The sequence below is a fragment of the Pelobates fuscus genome, chromosome 4 (assembly GCF_036172605.1).
Source record: "Pelobates fuscus isolate aPelFus1 chromosome 4, aPelFus1.pri, whole genome shotgun sequence".
In the NCBI taxonomy this organism is placed as follows: Eukaryota; Metazoa; Chordata; class Amphibia; order Anura; family Pelobatidae; genus Pelobates; species Pelobates fuscus.
Window position 1 is genome coordinate 327,887,866 of NC_086320.1, and position 27,680 is coordinate 327,915,545.

General features: G+C 41.1%; 1 protein-coding gene across 2 annotated transcripts in view; it reads left to right on the forward strand.

Moving 5' to 3' along the window:
- Positions 1-27,680, forward strand: part of SNX13 (sorting nexin 13) — a 132,053-nt gene that overhangs the window by 56,884 nt on the left and 47,489 nt on the right. For both annotated transcript variants that reach the window (XM_063452396.1, XM_063452395.1), the window contains exons 3-12: positions 4,764-4,866; positions 7,389-7,478; positions 9,417-9,538; positions 9,800-9,921; positions 14,721-14,822; positions 15,737-15,825; positions 21,580-21,663; positions 23,223-23,361; positions 24,732-24,820; positions 27,439-27,538. In XM_063452396.1, coding sequence (XP_063308466.1) covers positions 4,764-4,866; positions 7,389-7,478; positions 9,417-9,538; positions 9,800-9,921; positions 14,721-14,822; positions 15,737-15,825; positions 21,580-21,663; positions 23,223-23,361; positions 24,732-24,820; positions 27,439-27,538 — 1,040 coding nt within the window. The remainder of the gene's footprint in view (positions 1-4,763; positions 4,867-7,388; positions 7,479-9,416; positions 9,539-9,799; positions 9,922-14,720; positions 14,823-15,736; positions 15,826-21,579; positions 21,664-23,222; positions 23,362-24,731; positions 24,821-27,438; positions 27,539-27,680) is intronic.

A 27,680-nucleotide genomic window follows, 5' to 3' on the forward strand; every position in this document is an offset into this window, starting at 1 on the left:
CTTTAAGCTAAAGTTGTTTTGGTGCCTATAGTAACCTTTTAACATTGGTAATAGGAAACACAAATTGTTTCTTATGGAATTGTAGTGGTAGAAATCAGAACATCTTTTAACAAGAACTTTAACAAATGTCAACAGTAAGTTGTTCAATTTAAGAACCATAAAAAAAAAATACAACAATATGTTCTGTATTAATTAGAAATCCATATATTTGAATAGAAAACCTTAATGTATTTACAAACTCCTGTCCCTGGAGGAACATCTAAACACCTTTATTTTAATTTAAAAAAAAAAAAAAAAAGGACCTATTTTGGAATTTGAAAATGGATACCAAGATTTTATATATAAATATGCTGCATTTATTTTATTTATTTACAAAGTAGTTTGCCCTGAAAACAAAATCCATTTTATCCTAAGTATATCTTGAAACTATACTTCCGCTATGTGTTTGTAAAGTGTATCTTACCATCTCTTACTTTAAATATTATGTTAGTTTCTTTCAGAATGTTCTGTTCTTTCAGGAACGTATTTACTTTTGATAACATTGCAAACTAGCATTATCTAAAAGAGCACGTTTCTTGAATAGCAAAGTACGCATATTTGTAAGCATATGCCTGATTATACAAAATTTACATTGTGTGTGTGTGTGCGCGCAATGATTTATATCTGTTTTATCTATCTTTTTGGTAGATTGTGCTGTTAAAAGCAATTATTACAGGGCTGTTAACAGTTCTATTTAGTCAGTGTCTTTAAAAAAAAATCATCAAACTACTGAAAATGTTTTGTTTGAGGAAATCTTTTTTTATAATAATTAAAATTGAAAATAACATATATATTAAAGGGACACTAGAGTAACCAGAACAACTACAGCGTACTGTATTTGTTCTGGTGAGTATAATCATCCCCTTTAGACCTTTTTGCAGTAAAATCTGTTTCTATGTAAAGCATTGTGATTGGCTCAGAACACCACTTCTGATGTCAGCCATGCAGGCAGATCAGGGACTGCAATAAAGTTAAGATATTGCTATATTTAGGGGTCAAGGGGTTGCCAGGAGGGCTAGATGGTGGTTTTAACACTATAGGGTCAGGAATACATGTTTGTGATAGATCTGTTTTGTAAAATGGGGAAAGAAAGCTTCAGTTATTGAGCCCAGGATTATTTGGCTATGCCATTCATTTCAGCCCTTTTGGTGTGGTTGCAATGCAAGTGCAAAAGAAGTGAAATTTCCACATTGTGATGATGTCAAAAGCTGATGGGGTGATTTGGGTGTCCTCTGTTTTATGTCAAACTGCTTGACCTATAACTTCAAAGGACACCAAGCGCTAGAACAAACCGTAGAGGTTAATGTGCTTGGAAGCTTTTCTCTTCTATTTGAAGGCAGTTGTGAACAGATATCCCTAAAAATATATAAATGTATTCCCATAAATAGACAAGTGGGGGGGGGGGGGGGGGGGGGGAGGGGGAAGAATAACAATGAGAACAGATATTTTTGTGCCTCCTAGCACTTTTGTTACATCAATAATTGCTTTTGAGAGAATGATGAATGAATACTGCACTTCTTGAAACAAGACATGGCAAAACATCACAAAGTAGAATACAGTACAGGTTTTATCGGCTGTGCTGTAACAGATATATAAACTGCCTTGCTGGTTAGGTTTTTCTAAGATTAAAAAAACGATACTACTTGGTGTTTTGAGCTCTTTTGTAAGGCATATTAATAAACTTTTTTTTTACAGTTTCTGAAGTCATAGGGATAAAATAACAAGTCTAACAAGCATTGTGTATGAAATGCAGGTATCATTTTACATCTAGTCTGGTAAAAGTTATTAGTTACTATATCAAACGCACACACCCTAGTTCTAGTTTCTTAGTCATTTCCATGGCCTCATCCCAGCTGTGAAATCTAGTGCTTTAAAGCATAGATTGTGAATGAAAGAGCCAGTGGATATGTTTTATGTTCCTGGTCCGTGATTTTAGTTTGGTTTGAATCAATTGCCATTGGTATGGAGCAAGAAAAGCAATATCTTTCTTGTCTTTGCTTCCACGTTCTCTCACTGCAGTGGGTTAATAAGCGAAAATATTGACACCCGGTATGTGTACACAACAGTGAGTGCCCTATCTAATTTTAGAGTGTCATAAAGAATAGAAATGGTATACAAGGCTTGAAAAATGTACGTAGAATTTAGGAACGTGGGTCAAAAGTATGGAACTTGGAAAAATTTAATTAGCCAGATACACACCTAGATTAGCAATGCACAAATAGCCATATTTTCACACAATCAGTTCACTTTTTCACACACCCAATAAATTCACTTATGTATCATATCAGACATACAAATACAGCTGTAATCAAAATTATTCAAACTCCATTGAAAATCAGGTTTAATATCAAAGCTGTTTGCAATAAACAAATTAAACAAAAACAATTGGAATAGCTCAACACAATGAATGCTTCAAGCGGTTTCCCAAAATTCAACTGAAAATGCAGCTTATAATGACTTCTCCAGTCTCATAATTATTTAACCACTTCCTGGCAAGCATCTTTAGTGCTTAGTAGAGATCTTTTACTGTTGCTGGTAACAATATGTATAGCCAGACATCAGCTTCTGGCAGCGTTACTGAGGAATCTTAGCCCATTGCTCATAAGCAATGGCCTCCAGTTCAATAATATTCTTGGGTTTGCATTCTGCAACCGCCTTCTTCAAATCCAGAGATTTTCTATGGAGTTCAAGTCACGTGACTGTGATGGTCACTGTAGCATTTTCAAGGACTACTTCTGCAAGCAAGCCTTGGTGTAATTTGAGGTATGCTTGGGATCATTGTTTTGTTGGAAGGTCCAATGACTCCCAAGCTTCAGCTTCTTCACAGACGGCATGACTACTTCTCATAGGATTTCCTGATACTTCAATGAATCCATCTTGTCTTCCACACCCTACAGGTTTCCAATGCCAGAGGATGTAGAGCAGTCTTGAGCATCACCAAGCCGCCACCATGCTTAACTGTAGACAGATTGCTCTTTTCAACGTATGCTTTATTCTTCTTCCTCCAGACTCACCGCTGATCCATTCGACCGTAAAGTTCCAGTTTTGTTTCATCGCTGCACAGAACAAAATATCAAAAGTTCTTGGCTTATTTATATGATTTTGAGAATATTGGAGCTGACTTTTCTTGTACATTTGGGTCAGTAGTGGTGCACATTTTGGAGTTCTGAATGGAAACCTTTTGCGTTTAGTACGCTCCTCTGTATTCTCTCAAACCTCGGTGCATGTTGCCAGCAAGTCTTGCTGCAGGTCCTTTGCAGTCACTCAATCGTTTTTCACAACCTGCCTTCTCAGAAATCTGGTTGCAGCCATTGATGGCTTTAATTTTCTGCCCCATCCAGGTAGTGTAACCACTGTTCCTTCAACTTTGAACTTGCAAACTGTGTTTCCAACGGTGTCTCAAGGAACATTCGGTGCCTTTGCTATCTTTTTGTATCCTGTTCCTTGTTTGTGAAGAGCGATGTGGACCATTCTTTTGACCAAGCCATATTTCTAAAATGCAGTATAATGTGACACTCAACAAACCCTCAGCCAGTTCAGGTATTTCAAGTGTTCCAGCTCAAGCACACCTGGTGCAGCTAATAAAGCCCTGATTTAGTTGCATCAGGTGTGCTTGAGACTGAAGGATTCTATTCATGTGGTTAAATATTTTTTGAGACTGGAGAAGTCATTAGAAGTTGCATTTTGAATATGGGGAAACCACTTGAAGCATTCATTGTGTTGAGCTGTTTGATTGAATAATTTTGATTATAACTGTACCAAACTACCAACTCTCAAATATACAAAAAAAAGTAGTGGGTTTTTATTTATGTGTGTATGTCTATACATACATAAAAGGCAGGTAACTCACGTATAACACACACACACACAACAATACATGTGGATAAACACAAGATGTGAGGTGAGCAGAACTCCCCTTTGCATTGAATGTCTCTGCATGATGTAGTGGCAGATAATGCTTTTCCAACTACCTTTGAAATCACAAATTATGTAAACACATATAGCATTCTGGGAAATGTCACTTCCTCCAGCTGCTGTCGGTTGGATGACATGGAAGGGGGTCAGATAAAGCTGTCACACAAGGGTAACACACTATTCCACTAACATGATGGATAGCGCTGCAGTCTTCCCGTCCAACAACATTAATAATAAAAGCAAACCGTTTCAACAATATTCAACGGATACATAACATGAAACAGAGTTGAGATATAAACGTACATACAATCTCTGTATTACATTCTCACGATTACCTACATGAGTGTACAACTGAGGAAATTGGGTAAAGAATGAACTAATACCTAATCATGAAAAATGCCTAGACAGATCTTGATGTAAACTACTGCCCAATAAATTGTAAATATTCTAACTTACTATTAAAATAATTAAAATTCAGTAGTCTGACACAGTGTAACATTGCCTTGCCAGGGAATCCTCCTTTGCCATAGTGATGGGAATGTGGAATTGGTGAATTTACAGCTTTCATTTGAATATGTCTATAACACTATATGTATATGTTAGAATTGCCAGTGTGCATGCAGTGACATATGCCAATCACAGATCTTTTTTTATTTTTTTTATTTTTTAAATGTCTTGTTATTGGGCCTTTTGCCTGGTCGAGAATATAGCTCAATTACATCTGTGGTGCAAAGGCTATCTGTACCTTTTAGAATGAATGCTCTGATTAAATTCTAAACAAAATGTTTTTGTTTTTTTTATTGATACAGCGGTTTTCTAGTTGCTTTTCTGTTTGGAAAGACGAACTCTGAAAGGTACCTGGAGAGTTGTGAACACTCTTTTCTTCCTCCAACATCTCCAGGGATCCCAAGGGTAGGTTTGAAAAGTGGAAAATGTTCATAACAAACCTCCTACAGTTTTAGGTACACTGCTAGTTCCTAAAAAACATGGTACCTTTCCCCCCCCCCCCCCTCTCTCTCTCTCTTTGTTTATCACCCATTTGGGTAGCAGACTATGTAGACTCAGCAAAGGATGTGTGGGTGATACATCAGATAGTAGTTCCGTGTAATCTATGTAATTAGAAAAACCACTCCAATATAAAGATGAATTTATAGATGTACTAGCTTGTACAGCTGGGCACACATTCACCCACACACATCCTACCTCAGTCCTATCTGCATAATGCATAGCTTCTTGGAATTGAGTCACATGCCTTAATGGAAGCAAACAGGTGCGTACACATCTCACTGACCAGCCTCATTGTAGTCTATATATAAATGTTGAATACATAGAAGTGTTGATATGAAACCTTTCTTTTTTTTTTTTTCTTTTTTTTTTTTTTTAAAAACTAACAAAGCTTTATTTCTAACCACAACAAAAAATGACAGATCTTAAATGGACTATCAACGCCAGAACCACTACAGCTCAATGTAATGGTCCTGGTGTCTATAGCCTGTCCCTGCAGGCTTTTAAAAGGAAAGGCAATGTTTACATTTCTGCATAGTAACACTTCTGGTGGCAGTCACTCAGATGGCTTCGAGAAATTATTCCTACAACATGGAGGCGCTGAACTTCCCAATAGAGATGCATTGATTTAATGCATCGCTATGAGGAAATGCTGATTGGCGAAGCGTGCTGTTTTGCTGTGCATGTTCAATAGCCTCCCAGGGATTTCCCTTTTGTAAAGCGTGGGATTGGCTGAGATCATTAAGATTGATCTGAGCCATGGAGAAGGAGCCAGGCAGGGCCAGCCTCAGTGAGACTGGCATTTATTCAGAGGGAGGCAGGTCACTTAAATAGTTTAACACTATAGTGTCAGGAATACACATTTTTATTCCTGACACTATAGTGTTCCTTTAAATCTAAACATATGGATGACATACACACTTACTGATTTGACATACACTGACAGACACACATTCTCTCACACACTCACAAATTATTTGTTTTACTTTACATCCACCCAGCCTCCCTACCTTTGGGAGAGCTGGATTCTTTCCCTGGGGTCCAGTGTGGCTGCGTTTATCTTCCTGCTCTTCTTGATATGCTCCATTGCGTGCTGTTTAGTAATGCAAGGGCCGGAGTGACGTCATATACCGGCTCCCGGCATCATAGTAGGGCACACGAGGGAGCTGAGCAGGAAGATGACCACAACCTCGCATCCGCACGCCTCGGAAGGGCCATGATGTGGTCGGTGCTGAATGGGTTGACAAAAACCCAGACACTGAGACAAAATACTTAGTCACGGTTTGTCGAGCCCTAATTTAATCTTTCAGTTTTAAGATCTTTTCTTACACATGCAATATTTTTTTAATTTCCTTACTTTTATTTTAGTGAAAATTACTTTATTTTTATTTCATATTAAATTGATGTTGTCTATTACAGTTACTGCAGTTGCCATTTTATTTATTTAATAAAAACAATATCATACTGTGCTACTATTAGAATGCACAATTCTCATCTGTTCTTTTAATTGAAGGGACACTATAGTCACGAGAATAACTTCACCTCAATGTAGTTGTTCTGGTCTGTATAGTACGTCCCAACACTGCCTTTTCAGGGAAAATGCAGTGTTTACATTGCTGCCTAGTAACCCCTCCAGTGGCCATCACTCAGATGGTCACTAGAGGTGCTTCTTGGGTCAGTTCAGTTTTGACGTTCAGCATCTCCACAGGCTACATGGAGACACTGAACGTTCCTCATACAGATGCATTGATTCAGTGCATCTCTATGAGCAGATGCTGATTTTGATGCGCAATAGCCTTCCAATGCTTTTCTATGGGACAGCTTTGGATTGGCTGAGATTGTCTGTCTGTTTTGATAATCTTGGCAAAGTACCCAGCTGCATGTCGCTGTAATAAAGGTACGTTTTTGCCCTTTTTAACAGGCGTGGGGAGTGCGGCCCTTTAACACTGTAGTGTCTGGAATACACTTTTTTTTTTTTTTTTTTTTTTATTCCTGAAACTATAGTGTTCCTTTAGTAGACCATAATTTGTATCAGGATTGGGAGAGTGCTCTGTAGGTGTTCTATATTTGTGGTTCATTATTCAATTAAATCACTTCCCAATAGTTTTCTGGATTTTATTGCACAAGCATAATCTTGGTTAGTGCCTTCTAATTCCTCGTGTTGGAATATCCTGAGAACCAACATTGTTGAAATTCCTTGTAAGAGGTAATGCAATCAGGGTAATAGATCAGTAAGGTGAGGTTTGCTAGGATTGTGAATTAATTATTTGCTATTTCTGCATGCATTATCTTTACATAGCTGGGGCAGTACTAAACATTGGTAGTTGATTTTCTTTTTTTTTTTTGCTTTTTCTTTAGCATCACATTTTGATGTGATGTTGGTCTTTAATGTCTCAAATTTCATATTGATTTTTTTTTTCTTTCCCCAGTGTCTAGAGGAAATGAAACGTGAAGCTAGAACTATTAAAATTGACCGAAGAGTTACAGGTTCTAATATGATTGATGAGCCCCTGCAACAAGTGAGTGTTTTCGTTCTGTCAGATACATTTTTTGTGATTTGATGTCATGTCTTGAGTGAACATTCACAAAAATGTTCTAAAACATTAAAGCGGCACTGTCATGCCAAACTTACCTTTCCCCAATCGGTTCCTCTTCTCTCCCTTTATCAGGATCTGTTCTTCATTTCTTCCTGTCTCCTCTAGTTTTCTTTAAAACATAAGACAAAGTAGGGACAAAGTGTGCTCCGTTTCTCGAGGTCAGAGTAATTTTCCCACAATTCTTACCTTTCCTCCGTGATCTTGCGATGCTTCCGGTCAGTATTCCCGAATGTCCTGTCATTTAGACAGAACGCTGGCGAAACTACAGAATTTCATCCTAACAGAATGAGAACAGTTTCTCCATTCGTAAATTCGGGACTTTGTCCGGATCAGAATTTTATTAAAATTAATGAAATTCCGATCCGATTCGTTCCGCGGCAGCATCTTGCCACGGTATTAGGGGAGCCATCTACCAAAAGGCTGAAAGACCTAAACTGGTCTTTTAGCCAAATGTACTAATACTAAGTAAAAGATTACTTAGTATTAGCAAATTCTGCCCCTTCTCGCTAAATCGTGAGAAGGGGCATGTCTAGTAAACAGTGCGTTAGTGGGGAGTAATAAACTAAAAGGGGGGGGACATGAGCGGCGGGTAGGGGTCCTAAATGAAAATTGGGGGGGGAAGAGACACTTATTGTCCTCCCCACGGCCCCCAGCCATGAGCAGCGGGAGGGGGGGCCCTAAATGAAAATGGGGGGACGGACCTATTGTCCTCCCCGGCCTCCACACATGAGCGGTGGGTGGGGGCCCTAAAGTACTACAAAAAGCGGGGGGACCTATTGTCCTCCCCCAACCCATGAGTGGCCGGTAGGGGCCCTAAATGAAAGGGGGGGGGGGAGACAAATCCGCCGCTCATGGGTGTGGTCCGGGGGGGAAAACAAAAGGTTTTCATCTAGGGCCGCCGCTCATGGGTGGGTGCCATGGGGAGGTCAATAGGTGTCCCCCCCTTATTGTACTTTAGGGCTCCCACCCGCCGCTCATGGATGGGGGCTGAGGGAAGGACAATTTGTTTCCTGCCCCCCATTTTCATTAAGGGCCCTCACCCATTTTTTATGTTTTAAAGAAAATTAGAGCAGACAGGAAGAAATGAACAGATCCTGACAGAGGGAGAAAAAAAGAATCGATTGGTGAAAGATAAGTTTGGCATGACCGTGCCGCTTTAATATACTGATGTGTTAAGGTACATTTAAAATCTGGCTCTGCAGCTTTTCCAATTTACATAGAGCATTAAGTATACATATCCATAAAAATTATATTCCTGATTTTGACATTTTACACTGTTAAAAGAAGACTATAGGATCAGGAACCCAAGCATGCATTCCTGACCCTATAGTGCTGAAACCACCATCTAGCCCCCTTGCCTCCCTAAATATAGTAAAATCTTAACTGTATTCAACTCTGCAGCTGCTGCCTCTGTCCCTGGACTGCTTGTTATGCTGACATCGTCAGATGTGGTTGTCTGAGCCAATCACATTGCTTCCCTGTAGGATTGGCTGAGACTGTCAAGGTGGCAAATCAGGGGCAGAGCCAGCACAAGTCAAACACAGCCCTGCCCAATCAGCATCTACTCATCGAGATGCATTGAATCAATGCATATCTATGAGGAAAGTTCAGTGTCTCCATGCAGAGTGTGGAGACACTGAATGGCAGTGCTGCTGAATGTGCACCACTTGCTCATGAGGCACCTCTAGCAGCCATCTGTGGCGTGGCGAGTGGAGTTATCCTGTGCATCCAACTTGTCTCGTTACAATTATGTGTAAGTTAGTCCACCCATTGTACAGTGCTGCCGAATTTGGCACTTTATAAATAATAATAATAACGTGTTTATTGTTGCAAAAGTAATATTTATGCATATGGTTCTAGGTGATACAGTTCTCCTTGAGAGACTATGTCCAGTACTGGTATTACACACTAAGTGAGGATGAATCGTTTCTCCTGGAAATCAGGCAGATGATTCAAAATGCACTTGTCCAGTTTTCCACACGGTAAGATAATTCACAGTATTGCTTTTTACAGAAAATGTTCAATGTTTTTTTTAAGGTGTTGGTGTAGGTGCTTTCAAAATAAATATATAGTGACAGACATCATTGAATATTATTGATATTACTGTTTATTACAAACTGTCTTTTGTAAATTATTTTTATACATTTATTTATTGTTTAGTCCATGCATTAATGGTTTTGTGTAGCTTTACCTAATGTGGCATGTCAAAATAATATTTACGATCTATTTTATTTAAATTTTAGGTCAAAAGAAATAGACTGGCAGCCTTATTTTACAACACGGTTAGTGGATGATTTTGCCACACATCTTCGAGTATTCAGAAAAGCTCAACAAAGGATAACCGAAAAGGAAGAGCAGAAGAAAGGTAAGCAGCTATGTACATGTTTAGCAACCAAACCTTGGTAGTATTTACTACAGCTGTGCTTTATTTGCAGTGTATTATTTGTTCTTGTGAAATTGTGGATTGTATTCCAAGTAAAGGAGTATAGTTATACTCTCTGTACAACCATAAGTTTAATTTGTACTTTTTAGCTGATGCACAGAAACTTCAATAAACAATACATTTGTGTCTCAAGGTTTACAGCCATTTGGGCTAGTTAAGTGTGTAGATCTGATTAGATCCAGGGCCGGAGCAAGGATTTTTAGCTACTCAGGCAAACTAGCATTGTGCCGCCCTCCTCCCCCTCCAAGAAAAACAAATCGCAGAGGTTGAGACCACACACGGGTTGTAGAGGACACACACACACACGGGTTGTAGAGGGTACACACACACACACACGGGTTGTAGAGGGTACACACACACACACACACACACACACACACACACGGGTTGTAGAGGGGACACACACACACACACACACGGGTTGTAGAGGGGACACACACACACACACACGGGTTGTAGAGGGGACACACACACACACGGGTTGTAGAGGGGACACACACACACACACACAAGGGTTGTAGAGGACACACACACACACACGGGTTGTAGAGGACACACACACACACACGGGTTGTAGAGGACACACACACACACGGGTTGTAGAGGGGACACACACACGGGTTGTAGAGGGGACACACACACGGGTTGTAGAGGGGACACACACACGGGTTGTAGAGGGGACACACACACGGGTTGTAGAGGGGACACACACACGGGTTGTAGAGGGGACACACACACGGGTTGTAGAGGGGACACACACACGGGTTGTAGAGGGGACACACACACGGGTTGTAGAGGGGACACACACACGGGTTGTAGAGGGGACACACACACGGGTTGTAGAGGGGACACACACACGGGTTGTAGAGGGGACACACACACGGGTTGTAGAGGGGACACACACACGGGTTGTAGAGGGGACACACACACGGATTGTAGAGGGGACACACACACGGGTTGTAGAGGGGACACACACACGCACGGGTTGTAGAGGGGACACACACACGCACGGGTTGTAGAGGGGACACACACACACACGGGTTGTAGAGGGGACACACACACGCACGGGTTGTAGAGGGGACACACACACACACGGGTTGTAGAGGGGACACACACACACACGGGTTGTAGAGAGGGGACACACACACACACGGGTTGTAGAGGGGACACACACACACACACACACACGGGTTGTAGAGGGGACACACACACACACACACACACACACACACGGGTTGTAGAGGGGACACACACACACACGGGTTGTAGAGGGGACACACACACACACGGGTTGTAGAGGGGACACACACACACACACACACACACACACACACACACACACACACGGGTTGTAGAGGGGACACACACACACACACAGGTTGTAGAGGGGACACACACACACACGGGTTGTAGAGGGGACGGACACACACACACGGGTTGTAGAGGGGGGACACACATGGGTTGTAGAGGGGGACACACACATGGGTTGAAGAGGGGGGGACACACATGGGTTGTAGAGGGGGGGCACACATGGGTTGTAGAGGGGGGGCACACATGGGTTGTAGAGGGGGGGGCACACATGGGTTGTAGAGGGGGGGCACACATGGGTTGTAGAGGGGGGGCACACATGGGTTGTAGAGGGGGGGGCACACATGGGTTGTAGAGGGGGGGGCACACATGGGTTGTAGAGGGGGGGGCACACATGGGTTGTAGAGGGGGGGCACACATGGGTTGTAGAGGGGGGGCACACATGGGTTGTAGAGGGGGGCACACATGGGTTGTAGAGGGGGGGACACACATGGGTTGTAGAGGGGGGGACACACATGGGTTGTAGAGGGGGGGACACACATGGGTTGTAGAGGGGGGGACACACATGGGTTGTAGAGGGGGGGACACACATGGGTTGTAGAGGGGGGGACACACATGGGTTGTAGAGGGGGGGACACACATGGGTTGTAGAGGGGGGGACACACATGGGTTGTAGAGGGGGGGACACACATGGGTTGTAGAGGGGGGGACACACATGGGTTGTAGAGGGGGGGACACACATGGGTTGTAGAGGGGGGGACACACATGGGTTGTAGAGGGGGGGACACACATGGGTTGTAGAGGGGGGGACACACATGGGTTGTAGAGGGGGGGACACACATGGGTTGTAGAGGGGGGGACACACATGGGTTGTAGAGGGGGGGACACACATGGGTTGTAGAGGGGGGGACACACATGGGTTGTAGAGGGGGGGACACACATGGGTTGTAGAGGGGGGGACACACATGGGTTGTAGAGGGGGGGACACACATGGGTTGTAGAGGGGACGGACACACATGGGTTGTAGAGGGGACGGACACACACACACGGGTTGTAGAGGGGACGGACACACACACACACACGGGTTGTAGAGGGGACGGACACACACACACACACTGGTTGTAGAGGGGACGGACACACACACACACACTGGTTGTAGAGGGGACGGACACACACACACACACGGGTTGTAGAGGGGACGGACACACACACACACACGGGTTGTAGAGGGGACGGACACACACACACACGGGTTGTAGAGGGGACGGACACACACACACACACGGGTTGTAGAGGGGACGGACACACACACACGGGTTGTAGAGGGGACGGACACACACACACGGGTTGTAGAGGGGGACGGACACACACACACGGGTTGTAGAGGGGGACGGACACACACACACGGGTTGTAGAGGGGGACACACACACACACGGGTTGTAGAGGGGGACACACACACACACACACACACGGGTTGTAGAGGGGGACACACACACACACACACGGGTTGTAGAGGGACACACACACACACACACGGGTTGTAGAGGGACACACACACACACACACGGGTTGTAGAGGGACACACACACACACACACGGGTTGTAGAGGGACACACACACACACACACACACACGGGTTGTAGAGGGGGACACACACACGCACACGGGTTGTAGAGGGGGACACACACACGCACACGGGTTGTAGAGGGGGACACACACACGCACACGGGTTGTAGAGGGGGACACACACACGCACACGGGTTGTAGAGGGGGACACACACACACACACACGGGTTGTAGAGGGGGGCACACACACACACACACGGGTTGTAGAGGGGGACACACACACACACACGGGTTGTAGAGGGGGGAGGACACAGGGGATGTAGGGGGGTGGCTGAGAGGGGAACAGGGCTATGAGAGGAAGCATGGGCTGTGGTGGGGGGGGGCACAGGGGCTGTAAAAGGGGCCCGTAGGGGTTGTAAAAGGGAACACAGGGGCTATAGAAAGGGGAACATGGCATTGGCAGACAAAAAAAATGGCTTTAAGCCAGGGAGGGGTGGACAGGAGCCTGGAGCAGAAGCCTGCAGCCAGGTAAGTCGGCCGGCCTCTCCTGATGATGTCAGGAGGAGGGGGCGTGACTTCCACTGCTCTTCTCCCAGACTTCCCAGCAGATTGCCTTATGGACGCGCCGGCCCTGATTAGATCTATTATTTTTTCCTTTTATAGCATTCTGTTTGGCACCTGATTATGCCATCTGTGCTCAATCCTGTTTTTCAGTGGCAATGCACTTGTTCATTTTGAAGATGATCTGATTCTTAAAGGACCACTATAGGCACCCATACCACTTCAGCTCAATAAAGTTGTCTGGGTGCCAGGTCCATCAAGAGTTAACCCTGCAGCTGAAAACATAGCAGTTTCAGAGAAACTGCTATGTTTACACTAGGGTTAATCCAGCCTCTAGTGGCTGTCTCAATGACAGCCGCTAGAGGCGCTTCCGCACTTCTTACTGTGAAAATCACAGTAAGAAGACGCTGGACGTCCATAGAAAAGCATTGAGAAATGCTTTCCTATGGACCGTTTGAATACGTGAGTGTCTCTTGCTGCGCCTGCGCCTGCGCATTCGGCACTGACGTCGGCAGAGGGAGGAGAGCTCCCCAACGCCGAGGGTGCCCCGGCGCTGGAGAAAGGTAAGTGTTTAACCCCTTCAGCCCAGCGGGAGTGGGACCCTGAGGGTGGGGGGTGGGGGGTGGGGGGGACCTTAAAGACCCTATAGTGCCAGGAAAACGAGGTGGTCTTCCTGACACTATATTGGTCCTTTAACAGTGCAGGAAAATGGGGATACCAAATATTTGTATGAGGAAAAAGAAGCTTTCTTTAACTTGCACTAGTGGTTCTCATTATTTTGATTTTCATGTTAAGCAGCCTTTCAGTCGGTTCAGGAAAATGAACATTTCTATACTTATTTGACTAGTGTGACTTTTTTATTTTCTAGTGCTGTATATGTATCCTATATCCTCCTGCTTAGTAGTACTCCAGTATGGAACAAGTATTGGCTGAGGGGTCTCAGCCATTTCTTGTTTTTTGTAGATATCACTGATGCTTATTGGAACATTCAGAGGCAATTATCTGTTTACTGTTATTTATTTTATATGCATTATCTCCATGATTCTTTGAAAACTTGCAACCCTTAGTTCAAATTTAATAAATGAATATGCAAATGGGGATTGTAAGCAGGCCTCCAAATTAACCATTAGCGAGTAAAAACTGAGCCCTAGGGAGTAGAAATTCAACTTTTAAGTTCTGTCTAATTATGTAGGAGTTGAAATTATAAGTGTTGTAAAGTATATAGATTGCTATTATGCCTTGCTGTCTCCTAATTTGTTTTCCTCTGATTATTTCTTGTGTGCAGATGTGGCTGATGACCTGGTAGATATGTTTTTTGAGGTTGAAGTTGAAATGGAAAAATTTGTCTGCCGGGACCTTGTCTGCACTTCTTCCATTGATGAAGAAGGTTGTGTAAATAATTAACTTTTTTTAAATTTAGTTAAATGTTTTAGTTTATTTTTTGCATGCCTGTATTGTTTGTCCATAGTTTAAATGTATTTTCAAAAAACAAAAGCAAAAACCCTATTAATTACACTCTTTCTGTAAAAGGATAAATAAGGGAAGAAATGCTGTTGACATATGGGAGAACTTTCTCTGTCACATGTTTAACCATCATTTGCTAATTGTTGCATTTCTATGGAGTTAGTGCAGTGTCTGTTGTGCTACACAAGTACTCTAGCTTGCATGTCACTAAAAAGGGGCCCTCCATGCCACAGAACCACAACAACCCACACGTGGGAACCCCCAACTTCTCTCCCTCCACCCCTAACCCCCCATTCACATTCATTGTGTGGAATTAAAATGTCCACCTTTTCAATGTCAATTTCCTCTTACAGGATGTCAATGATAGGCTAAACTGACCACACTACTGTCAGCCAATTGTTTCTCTGTGATTCCATTCATAATTCATAAGTGTTTACTCCACATTATGAGTCACATGGACCACTCAGCTAACTCTATCAGCCAATGAGCCTGACCCTATTGAATTCTCTAGAACCAACTTGATTCTCCTGCAGTAAAATGCTGGAAGCAGGAGTCATGGCCTGGGGTGCTTTCAAGACCCTGGTAAGTTGTCAAACCATAGTAAAACACATGTACTACTTACAGTGATATGGCGTCATTGCACTCCTGCCACCATAACCACTACAGCAGCCTATCCTGGTTACGGTTCTTGGAGGGCTTCTTTAATAATGCACCATTTTCAAATTACAAAGTGTTTTGATACACTGTATTTATTTCATAGTTTTTTGTGGGTTGTTTACTTTTTTCCCTGTGTATAAGTTACACAATTTTTAAATGTATTTATTTTTCTTGTTGTAGGGTTCTTAAAGGATTTGTGTGAAGTTTTACTGTACCTATTGCTACCTCCTGGAGACTTCCAGAATAAGATCATGCGATACTTTATAAGGGTAAGACTATTTCAAAGTTGGCAGAGTAATTGTGGGCAGCAATTCCTCTTGGTGACAAGCACAAAGTGATGTAATACGCACAAATCCGTTTAAGCTCTCATGCAAGCTGGAAGATTGTTGTGAAATTGTTTCGTCCATTTTGATCATCAGGAATGCTGTCCTGTAAATGAAATAAAATTAAATATACTGATTTATACCGCTCTATGCATGTAAATGCCCAGTAAATAAAATGTGCCAAAATGTTGGTGATTATTAATTGCAAGATTGCAACCCTCATTTTTTTTTTATTTTTTCCATATTGTTTGTATTAAATTAGCTTCATATTGACCTTGGATAGTCTGATAAGACTCACAGAGAGCTTTTATCAAATGTAAATGTAGACAATGAATGGATCTTTTCACCTTGTAAAAATTGTCTAATCCCCATCACCCACAGCACTTTAAAAGGAAATATATAAAATCATAATATTTTTATTTATTTTTTATTTATTTGTGAGCAGAAAATGACAGTTTTAATGAGATTATAATATTTTGGACTTTACCTAATCTTTTATTAAGGGAGTTAAGTTTAGAGAATCAACAATCAAAAACAGAAGGTGTTACAATACACCAACCAGAGAAGTGGAGCGTGTAAGGTGTACTGTAGGATATATCTACCCTTTGTTGGGACGTAGGGATTAAGCTGTAAAATGGAGGGGAAAAAAGGGACTAATAGTATAATAACGTCAGGGGTATAAGTGGACTGTAGGTGTCCAATGGTCCAACTCACATGGGAATGAGCCTTCCAGGACCAACTCAGGTAGTATAGGCAGAAGTGTACTAGGTGACACAATCCCCTCTTCTGTCTGCTTAAATATGGTATATAAAAAGAAAAAGAAGTGGGGAAACCAGTAGAATTCTGGTGTAGTATGTAAGGTATGATAAAACAGATATACAAAAAAGATCTTGCTTACTTATTCCAGAGCCCCTAATGCCTGGCTCAAGTTGATAGCGCTCTGTGCCTCTGAGGGGGCACACCCTCCTTTTCAAGCAAGCAGGCAGGAGTGATTTATAGGACTATATTATTTCATAAACATAACAATTAAAACAAAAGTAGCAAAAATAAAAAGCTAGCTGCCAAGAATACAAACAAATTGTCCTTGTTCCTCCTCCGATATGCGTTTAACCCTTTCTCAATCGGTGTATCCTGCTTGCCTGCTGATTTTCTTAAAAAGGGCTCCCTCTTCTTCAATTGGTCCGTGTGCTCGTCTTCATCCAATCAGGGGCGTGGATTCTGGGGGTGAGTATCTTCCCCAGCTGATATTTGTTTAGTCAATCAGCATCCTGGAAGACTTTCATAGAACTGTACATTGAGGGATGAAGTTTAGACTGACTCCTTCATCCTTTTTTTTTTATTTTTTTTTTTTATTCTTGATTTGTAGTTTTACATTACTATTTTCTTAAAGTTTGCTTAACGTTTGCATCAGTGTTCACAGATGCAATAACAAAATTACAATGACAAAATTTACAATAACAAAATTGCAATAACAACATTAAGAGGACCATAAGAATAGGGGACAGTGCATCAATAATTATGTATCTTGGTTTTTACCTTAGTATTGTAGTTGTATGATGACCCTTGTCCATAGTTCAACCGTCACCTGTATTGGGTCGTGAAGTGTAGTGCTTTGTCCCTCGGTTCAGAGGGGATAGGTCCCATGAGCCCTAGGCTCCTTCGTGGACTTGAGGCCTGGCCTGGTCTGGGTCATGAGCTCAGCGCTAGGCTAATGGTCACCTTTGTGAGTGCCTTACGTTTTTTTAGGCTGTTGGGAGTGTTCTTGGTGAGGCTGGTATGGCGGGGTCAGGTTATGTATAAAAGTCTCTTCCGTTTAATTGATGGGGGGGTATTGGGGAATAGGGTGGTCCCCGGGTCCGTCCTGTTCCCTGGGTTATGGCCCTGGGTGGTCCCCCACTTCTGGAGGGAAGGGGGAAGTTGGGCACCCGTGGCCACTCACCGCCCCCCATCTACCCATGGGCAGGTTGGTGAAGGGGATGAGGAGGAGGAAGGAGGGGGGGGTTACCCTGGTAGTGAAGTGTCTCCCTCGATCCATATGTCCCATATTTTGTGGAACGATGTGGGGGTCATCTTGTATTTGTGAAGTGAGTCTGTCCATCTGGATGCCTTCTTGTATTTTTTTTAGTATGATCTGGGGGTGTGGAATGTGCGGGGTAGCCCATAGCTCTGCCATTGCTCTTCGGGTCGCCAGGGCAATTCTAGCTACGAGTTTTTCTTTCTTTCTTGGGTCTTTAAGGAATGGACTTTGTAGGAGTCGGGTGAGGAGGGTTATGATGCTGTTCCAGCTATGCTGTATTGTAGGGCACTACCATCAGCAGTGGAGAAAGGTGCTGACTTTTCCGCATTGTTTCCAGCATAAGTAGGAGCTGGCTCCTTGCATTGCTGCTAAGCAATGTGGAGTGTAGTACCAGCGAAATATAATTTTATAGGCTTGCTCTTGGTGTGTAACGCATATTGTAAGTGAGGTTAGGGAGGTCCATATGTCGGCCCAGTCAGTGGGTTCGTCGGAAGGGCCAAGGTCTCATTCCCAGGCTTTGATGTAGGGTTATGTAGATGTCTGATATTTGTCCTTTTCGGGCGGGTGCCCTAAAGCAGTCTCGTTCAAAGGGATCATGGCCGATGTAGCTGCTTGTCAGATTGCTGGGGTGGAGGCAAAGCTTTTCAGCTGTATGAAGCTAAATTGATCAAATATTGTATGTTTTTTTTGGCTTCCGATAAGTATTCAATAAGTTTGCTGGCTGTGCATAGGTGGCCCAAGCGAATGATATCACGGTTTAGAATTTTGCATAGTGTTAAGGTGTAAGGCTGGGTAGGGAAGAGTTTGTTACGCAAGATGGGAGTGAGTGGTGATAGTCCAGTCGAGAGGTTGAATTTGTCTCGGAGCTTGTCCCACAGGTCTACCGAGTATGTAATGGTGCGGGATGTCTGGGTAAGCAATGGTCTGTGCTATCTCGGTAGCCATATGTAGAGGAAGGGGTGGTCATAGCCAAAGATAGTGTGTTCTATATCTACCCATCTCTTTTTCCCTGGAGGGACGTGCCAATGCTGGATCTGTGCTAAGTGGGATGCTTGTTGGTAGAGAGTAATGTTGGGGAGTCCCAGCCCACAGGATCTTTTGGGTATATATAGGGTGGATCTGCGCATTCTTGGTTTGCGGTCGTTCCATGTGAAGGTGTCGATCGCGGTTAAGAGTACGGGTATCTGATGGTTTGCAAGGGATTGGGAGGGCTTGGAACATGTACAGGAACCGGGGGAGTAGGTTTATTTTTATTGATGATACCCTGCCTAAACCTGAGCGGTTTCCAGCGATTTAAGTCTGTATGGAAAGTGAAAAAAGAGATACAAGGTAGAGCCACAACGTCACAGTAACATGTGAAGTTGTAGAATCTATCTTATAATAGCCTACCTCAGAGCTACAAAATAGGGTGTAACCCAAACAAAAATAGATACAGCAAGGAGACCCTTGAAACAAGGGGATCCCAGAGGAAGTAGCTCTGAACACAGAAAAGACCTAAAAATCCTTAACAATCTGGATCAGGATTTTTAGGTAGGCAGCGTTAGTCCTTTGTGTGGTGTTTTTGGACTTATATAGGGCTATTTATTCTGAGTCTGCTTAACCCATTTGTCTACAGGATTTCCAGTCTGCCTTATGATAGTAGGGATTCTTCACATTTTTATTTTGGGTTATCAGCTCCTATTTAGTTTTTATTTAGGAAGCTGTGGGAAGTATAGGGTGGAGAAAGGGTTTCTCTGTGTTCACTCGCTTCCACCCTTTCCACCCGTTTACCCATTTATATGTGACTCCCCTCTCTCTTCCGTCCTTTTTTCCTTTTATTATCTGGTACTATACATGTGCCTTTTTCTGTGTTCAGAGCTACTTCCTCTGGGATCCCCTTGTTTCAAGGGTCTCCTTGCTGTATTTAAGTCTGTATGGGCTTTGCGGAAGAGGATTGTGTAATTCGCTTCATATAGGGTTACCAAGTAGTTAGTGAGTCGGATGCCTAGGGATGTTCTGTGCGACAAATTTTAAGTGGGAATGCGGTGCGTAATGAGGCAAGGTCTTGAAGGGGAGGTTAATTGGCAGGAGCTCTGATTTAGAGGTATTGAGTTGATAGCCCGAAATTTGCACATAAGTGTGGCTGACCTCAATGAAGGTCTTAAATGATGCTTCGGACTTTTAGTGTCGAGTATGTCGTCAGCGTATGCTGAGACTTTGTATTCCTCTCCTCGGATAGTTAGACCTGCGATCTGTTGATTCAGTCTTAGGGTTTGTAGGTAGGTGGCCTATCGGTGTGGCATAGGTTGCTTTTAGGAAGTTAAGGACCAAGGCACCCCATTTATGAATTGTCTTGGTGGTGGAAGAAATAAAATAGTAATATTTATATTATTATGCTTAAGAGTGGGTGGTGTTAAGAGGTATTTTATCATTTTTTCCGGTGTAGCGCAGACAAATAGTGTACTTTAACCCTTTCACCACAACAATTACGTCACACACACTCTTGAAGTAGGGTGCGTTCGTGACAATCCCTTCTTTATGTCACATGGACAGTCTCACTTCAGCAAATCATGAGTGGTTCTATTTTTCCCAAGCTCTCCTGCATTTCCTCTTCTATGATTTTCATGGAGTTGCTCAATTTTGTTTCTAAATATTTTTTTTTTCTCACCAAATATTACTAGTAGTAATAATTTATTTATAGTCTTCGTCCATACTGCAATTTATCACTTTAGATTGGTTGGTATCTGGGTAACTTTTTATATTTTTCAGACATGTTGCCGCCATATTATGTAAAATAACCGGTAATATTAAAAAAAAAAGTCTTTAGAGATGAATGTAGTCTTCACTCTGTTTTGTTAAAACATTTAAGTAAACTGCATACAGTGACTAAACTTTGAAAATGATTCAGTAGTTTGTAATTGCTAATTACATTTGTGATGTTTCATATCCCCTACACTAAAAACTTAAACGGACACTATAGTCACCAAAATAACGTCTGCTTAATGAAGTAGTTTTATTGTATAGATCACGCCTCTGAAGTTTTACTGCACAATTTACTGCTATTTAGGAGTTAAATCACATTTCTTTCTGTTTATGCAGCAATAGTCATACCTCTCCTGACACAGCTTGCATGAAAACTAAATTATATAATTATCAATCAGACCTTGCTTACTTTAAAATATCCTGCTCTGTAAATTGACCTTTCATTACATACAAGGATCTCCTGCAGGGTCTAGCAAGCTATTAACACAGCACTAGTTAAGAAATTCTTCATTAAACAGAATTTGCAATAAAGGAAGTGCAAACATTAGATGACTCTTTACAGGATCTGTTTAGGAAGGCTGTGTAAGTCACATGTAGGGAGGTGACTAAGGCTGCATAAACAAAGTGACTTAACTCCTAAATTGCAGAAAATTGTACTTTAAGTCATGTAAGCATAATCATACTTGTTCATATTGAATTCATATATTTGAACTTTGTTACACAGAGTGTGAAAAAAAAAACATATGCTGTTTATATTGTCCTAGCAGAATGTTTTTCCCATTAGAAAAGCTGTTGCTTTATATATAAAACCTCTGAGCCTTTTGAGAAAGAAGAAAATAAGTGTATTCTTCATGTGACTGGTCTGCTTTCTGCACATTACCAGTTTAAACCGTGACAGCAGTTTTAATCTTCCAAAATACCTGTTTCTTCATTTTCCACAGGAAATCCTTTCACGAGGAATTCTTCTTCCTTTAATAAATCAACTCAGTGATCCTGATTATATTAATCAATATATCATTTGGATGGTGAGTAAAGTAAATGTCCATCAGATAAAAAAAAAGGCTTGTTAAATGAATATGGGACAGGGGGATTTGTATCATTCTGTTTAAATGTAAAGTGGACATGTCACGCTAAAATAATTTTATCTGTAATGCAAAATTGTATCTATATTTTGTATGGCAGTGACTATTAAGTGTATAAATACATTTGTAGTGCTAAATCTCATTTTTAGCCTTTGCTTTTACCATTGGTAAAGCTGAAAAAAACATATCTGTTGAAATGTTGTACGAATAATATCCGTTATCCACAGCTGACCTTGACATTCCACTCCTTTTGTAAATAAAATGTCAACGTAATTTGTCAAGGTTTGCAGCAAAGAATTTCCAAAGCAATATTGATGCCAGATTTCATGTAATTATCTATTGTTTGAATTGGTTTTGTACACATTGCTCTGTTTTAGATTTTCCTTTCTCTCATACTCCTAAACAAAAAACTTTGTGTTGCTAAAAGTATGGTACAATCCCTTTACACAATTTTTAAGGGGATTCCATAGGAATGAAATCAAACTGCAGTTTTATTAGAAAAATCCTGTCCGAATTATATTCCAGAGATTAATGTAAAATGGATTTCATGTTAATGCAAGCACTCACTCATAACACAATGCTATTATTTATGCCACACTACAAAGACCTTCTTGGTTTAGCAGTAGTTTCCCTATAAAGGAACACTAGAGCATTAGAAATACAAATATATAAAATTAACCATTTATTTGCTGACCTTGACCTTGACCTCTCCTCCTCCATAGACGTCAGCTCCCGAGTGGAGCTGAATGCGCAGCCAGAGGAGTGCGCGCATTCAAACCTGCCAATAATGCTTTCCTATCGGGATCTTTTTTGACACTGGACTCCGCAAGGAAGTCCAGAAACCAATAAGTGCGATTTACTCAGTGTAAATCGCGAAAGCGCCTCTAGTGGCTGTCAGGGAGACAGCCTCTAGAGGCTGGATTAACCCTCAGTATTTTTTCAGCTGCAGGGTTAAAACTAGGGTCTGGGTGCCTATAGTGGTCCTTTAATCTGCTCAAACCTGAAAGTCTTGAAGGTCCTAAAAGTATCAAAATGTTCACAGTAAAATTAAAGCAGAAAATGTCTTGGTCTCCACTGTTCTTGATTCTAAGCTGCATAAAGGCAGTGAGGCCACAGTAAATAATGTATTGCTGCCTGTGATGCTTTAGCTGTTTATTTTGGACCGCTTGCTGGAGCCTGAAAAATGCTGTATAATCTAAGCAATAGCTTTGGGGGATCAGTTTTGAGGGTTACGTTTTAAGACTTAAGGATTTATTCACTAAACATTGACTTGTAGTGAGTTAAAACCTCCGAAGTATAGGCAGATGGAATTTTTGTTTCCAAATCTGCTATTTTTGCCTACATTTTCCAGTTAAGTTTAAAGTTCACTACAATTCTGTACACATTGTATAAACACCTTAGTGTTTGTCTGTCATTCTGTTTGGTTAATCTTTGTGCTTACCGCAATTGCTCCCCCAGTAACAATCCGGTTTCCATCATTGTAATATTAATTGCATTTTCAGATTCATGATTCAAATTGCAACTATGAGGCCTTCATGAATGTTATTAAATTAAGTGACAATATAGGGGAACTGGAAGCTGTGAGAGACAGAGCTGCAGAAGAATTACAATATCGTCGATCATTGGACACTGTGGGAGATGGTATGCACAAAAAAATTGTATTGGTTAATTTTCAGTATTATTCATAGTTTATCTTAATGTCTTTTGATTTCTAAAACTTTCACCTTCACCAAATTACATGAGACGGTTGTTGTTATTTTTGTTGATCTCACAGACAGAAAAAGGTCAGAAAACATAGCCTGCTTTTTCCTTAAACATTAAGCTCCATTTTCAAAGGGAAGCTGTAGGCACCATAACCACTTCAGCTTATTGAAGTGGTTAGGCTGCCAGAATACAGACCCTGCAATTATATGTTTTAACCTATTTGCCAAACTGCAGACAAAGCGCTTTAAAGGTCTGTCAGTAAGTTGGGTGAGAGAAGCATGCAGCTGTTGGTCGGCTGCAAACTCTTGCTTGTCCCTTGTCTCTGTGATGATTAAACTAGGTGTTCAGTCTTCAAAGAGATGGGGACAGACTTTAAAGTGAAGGTTCCCAGGAGTATCAACTGTAAGTCTCTCCATATTATTGCTGATGTACTGATTCATTGTTATAGGTTAGCAGACAAGCTGAAAGGTGCATCAACTGACTCTCAGCCAGTAAGAGAAGCTCTCCATAGTCCTGTTTAGCGAAGTAGAACAAACATGAATAACCTTGAAGGTGTATCTGAAAGTAGGTCTGTGACCACATGGGCTCCTAGAGGAACCCATGTAAATTGTTCTTAAATGGTTTAACTGCTTATATTGGAAGAGCACAAGGTCATCCCGGGCATCATTATGGTGCTTGGTTTGTTCCTTTAAGTTGTATCATAGGTTTATTCTGCATACTTACCCATTTCATAAGAATTGTGGTGATGTTGATATGCTTTCAGGAGGTTATATGAACATTAAGCTATAGCTGCTGGTGTACATTTTGTCATGATCTGTCCTAATCTTTTAATGGCCAGTAACTAAATGACCTGTTCAATTCGATGCTCATATGGAGAAACTAACTATTGAGAAACTTTACTCTTTTTGTGGAGCAGAAATATTAAAATGGCTCAACATTTGGTTTAATGTCGTAATTTCCTCTACTAAATGGAAAGTGGATTTTAAAAAAGATACGTGGTTCTAATTTCACTGTGCCCTTTATTCCCAAGTTTCTAATTGCAACAAAATGCAATTTTATGAATTGCTTGAATTGGCTTTAACTTGTAACTTGTAAATTGGATTTGGCAACTTGTTGCTGACCGTCTCTTGTTGCTTGTGCTTAATCCATTGAACACTGGAAGTAGTAAAATTGACTTTATGGCCCCTGCCATTAATAAAGCTTATAATGAGTGACATAACATTAATTTATTTTGGAATATTTAAAGTATTTGAAGTAGCTGAGAAATAGTATTAGAAATGCCTATAATTTCTACTTTGTTTCCCCAGATATAAACATGATAAAAAATCAAATAAACAGCTTACTATTTGTAAAGAAAGTTTGTGAAACAAGAATACAAAGATTGCAGTCTGGAAAAGTAAGTCATGGCTTTTAACCTTGCTAGCTTCAATTGTTAAATTTGCTTAAAGGAACACTGTTGTCACTGTGATCACTTCTCCAGATTTAAGTGGTTATGGTACTTTGCATCCTTTGGCACTGGGTCCTGCATCACTACTAAACTGCATACTTGCTGTTTAGTAAGGATTCTCTGCACCCTTCAGCTCGAAGCCTGGCCAATGATTACGGTATGGTGCAGTCAGAGGTATTCTTCCACCTCGCACCATGCCAGAGTTTGGGGAGTGATTGGCTGAAAGTGTTTAGCAGATATGCCCGATGCTCTTGATCTGGGGTGAGTAAACTGTTTAGTAGAGATCTAGAACCTGGTGCCCACAGAGTACAGACACCATAACACTTCAATCCGTTTAAGAGTTATGTTGTCTACAGTGTTTTTTTATTTATTTTTTTAACACGTGTATACTATATTTCTAAATTCAGCACATAGTTTTATAGTGTTTTAACCTCAGTTAAAATAAAACGCGTGTCAGGCGCCAAAACTGTTCCCTTTCCAATGTCTTCCACATGCCTGCCAGGTGGTGAAAAAGGAGGAGTATGACTGCATGCCAGAAGGGCTTATAAATGTGAAACACACACCCGGAAGACAACCTCAGAGTGCGCGCACGTACGCAATGTGATAGTGAAACCACCATAAGAATATTTAAAGCCCAAACTGGTGATGGTATCCTAGCAAACCACTGCCTATACAGACTTCAGGCACCATGACAACTTCACTTAAGGATCAATTTAAAATTGGAAGCATATGAGTTTCCGTCCGAATGTTTCGGTAAGGGATACTTATATAAGTATATGGATCAGCCCCAACATTAAAAACACTGACAGGTGAAGTCAATAACATTGATTATACCATCACAATGGTTCCTGTCAAGGAGGGGTATGATACATTAGGCAACAAGTGAAAAGTCAATTCTTGAATTACATGTGTTATAAGCATAAAAAATGATCAAGCGAAAACATCTGAGTGACTTTGCCAAGGGCCAAATAGTGGTGGCTAGATTACTGGTTTATAACATCTCCAAAACTGCAGTGGGGTGTTCAGAAGGATCTGCATAACCATGTCATACTGATACTCACAGACAATTCAACCTCAGTAACTTACATCAACAAGCAGGGGGAGCAAGGTCAGACTACTTTCAGAAGCTATGTTCCAGAATTATCACCTGGGCAGAACAGCTTCGTCTAGGTAAACAGGCAATACTCATCAAAGTTATAGAAAACACCATAGCAGTTTCAAACTAAAACCACTGTCATTTGAAATTTTAAAGGAAGTAATTAATTGTTTTTTACACCTGAAATAGACCTGATGGCATCGGAAAACAAGATACTTCCGTACCCTCTGCAGACTAGAAAATCCAGTATGCTTTCTCGATACTATTGCATTTCTTGCATATGTTTTTTTCCTCCATTTTTTCTAATTCCAAGAATACTGAAGAAGATAAGAACAGACCAGGTTCAAGTTATTACAGTAGTCCCTTTTTGGCACTGGATAGCTTGGTTATCAGATCTCCTGGGCTGAACTAACAAAGAGAGCAACCTGGTACAAGGATTTTTTGGGCCCTCAACTCCCACAATGCTTTGCCAGTTGGAGATCTGTCATTTGCAGGGTTGTATTTAGCACTGAGCAGTGTTTGTGTGTTTCAATGTAAGCATATTTTTGTATGGAGTATGTGCGAGTGAATGTAGGGGTGTGTTTGTATGTAGTGTTGGTGTTTGAATGCAGGGATGTGTTTATATATAATGTTGGCGTCTGTGTCGGTGTCTATATGAATGTGTCTGTGAATTTATATCCATCTGTGTGTGTGTGTATGTATGTATGTGGTAGTGTATGTGCATATATCCAAGCAGTCAAACACCAGCACAACATACAAGCACACTCCTGCAATCTAACTCAAATATTACATACACACCCCTGCATTCAAACAAAATATACAAACACGCCTTCACTCAAACACAAATACTTCACACAAATGTACATCCACATTTAAAAGTGAACATTACATACAGACACAAGCACCCCTTCAAACACCAACACTTTATATTACACTATAGCGCCAGTAAATGCCGCAGCAATGTACAGATACGCAACCTTGAAATTTTGACTTGGGATGCCTTGGGAAAAATATTGAAATATTAAGGGTGCTTTGAAGTGTTTGAGAACCACTGGGTTAACTACAGTATTAGTCTTTCAAGCAGGTAGGATATTGAGACTTCTTCCTTCATTTAAACCTGAATTTAAACCATGCAATACATATATACTGTTATAGTGTTTCCTACAAGTTAAAAAAAAAAAAAAAAAAAAAAATGAAAGAAAGAAAGCTGTAGATAATAATTCATATAAGCTTTTGTTTTTATGTAGTTTTTGTAACTGCATTTATTGCAGTTTAGTTAATGCAATACCATTAGTCTACCTTTTGAGCTTATTTTTATTTTTATTTTTTATATTTAGTTTATTTTTTTTTTCCTATTTATTTTTTTACATGCAAATGATATACTGCTCCTTTTTAGTCTAGAAAATGAAAAGGTAAGTGTGAAAATTAAGCAAAAACAAGCATTTTAATGTGTTTTTTTTTTCTCCTGCAGGAAATTGATGCTGTTAAATTGGCTGCAAACTTTGGAAAACTTTGCACAGTTCCCTTGGACAAAATTCTTGTAGATAATGTTGCACTGCAGTTTTTTATGGGTAAGTAAAACCTAATCTCTATATAAATCTCCCAGAGAAACTATTTTGCTAAGTGCAGGTTTTATAAAGTGCATCACTTAGAGTACTGCTTCTTAGCTATTTATTGATAGGACCCCTATTTGCACACATGGCATTTCCTATT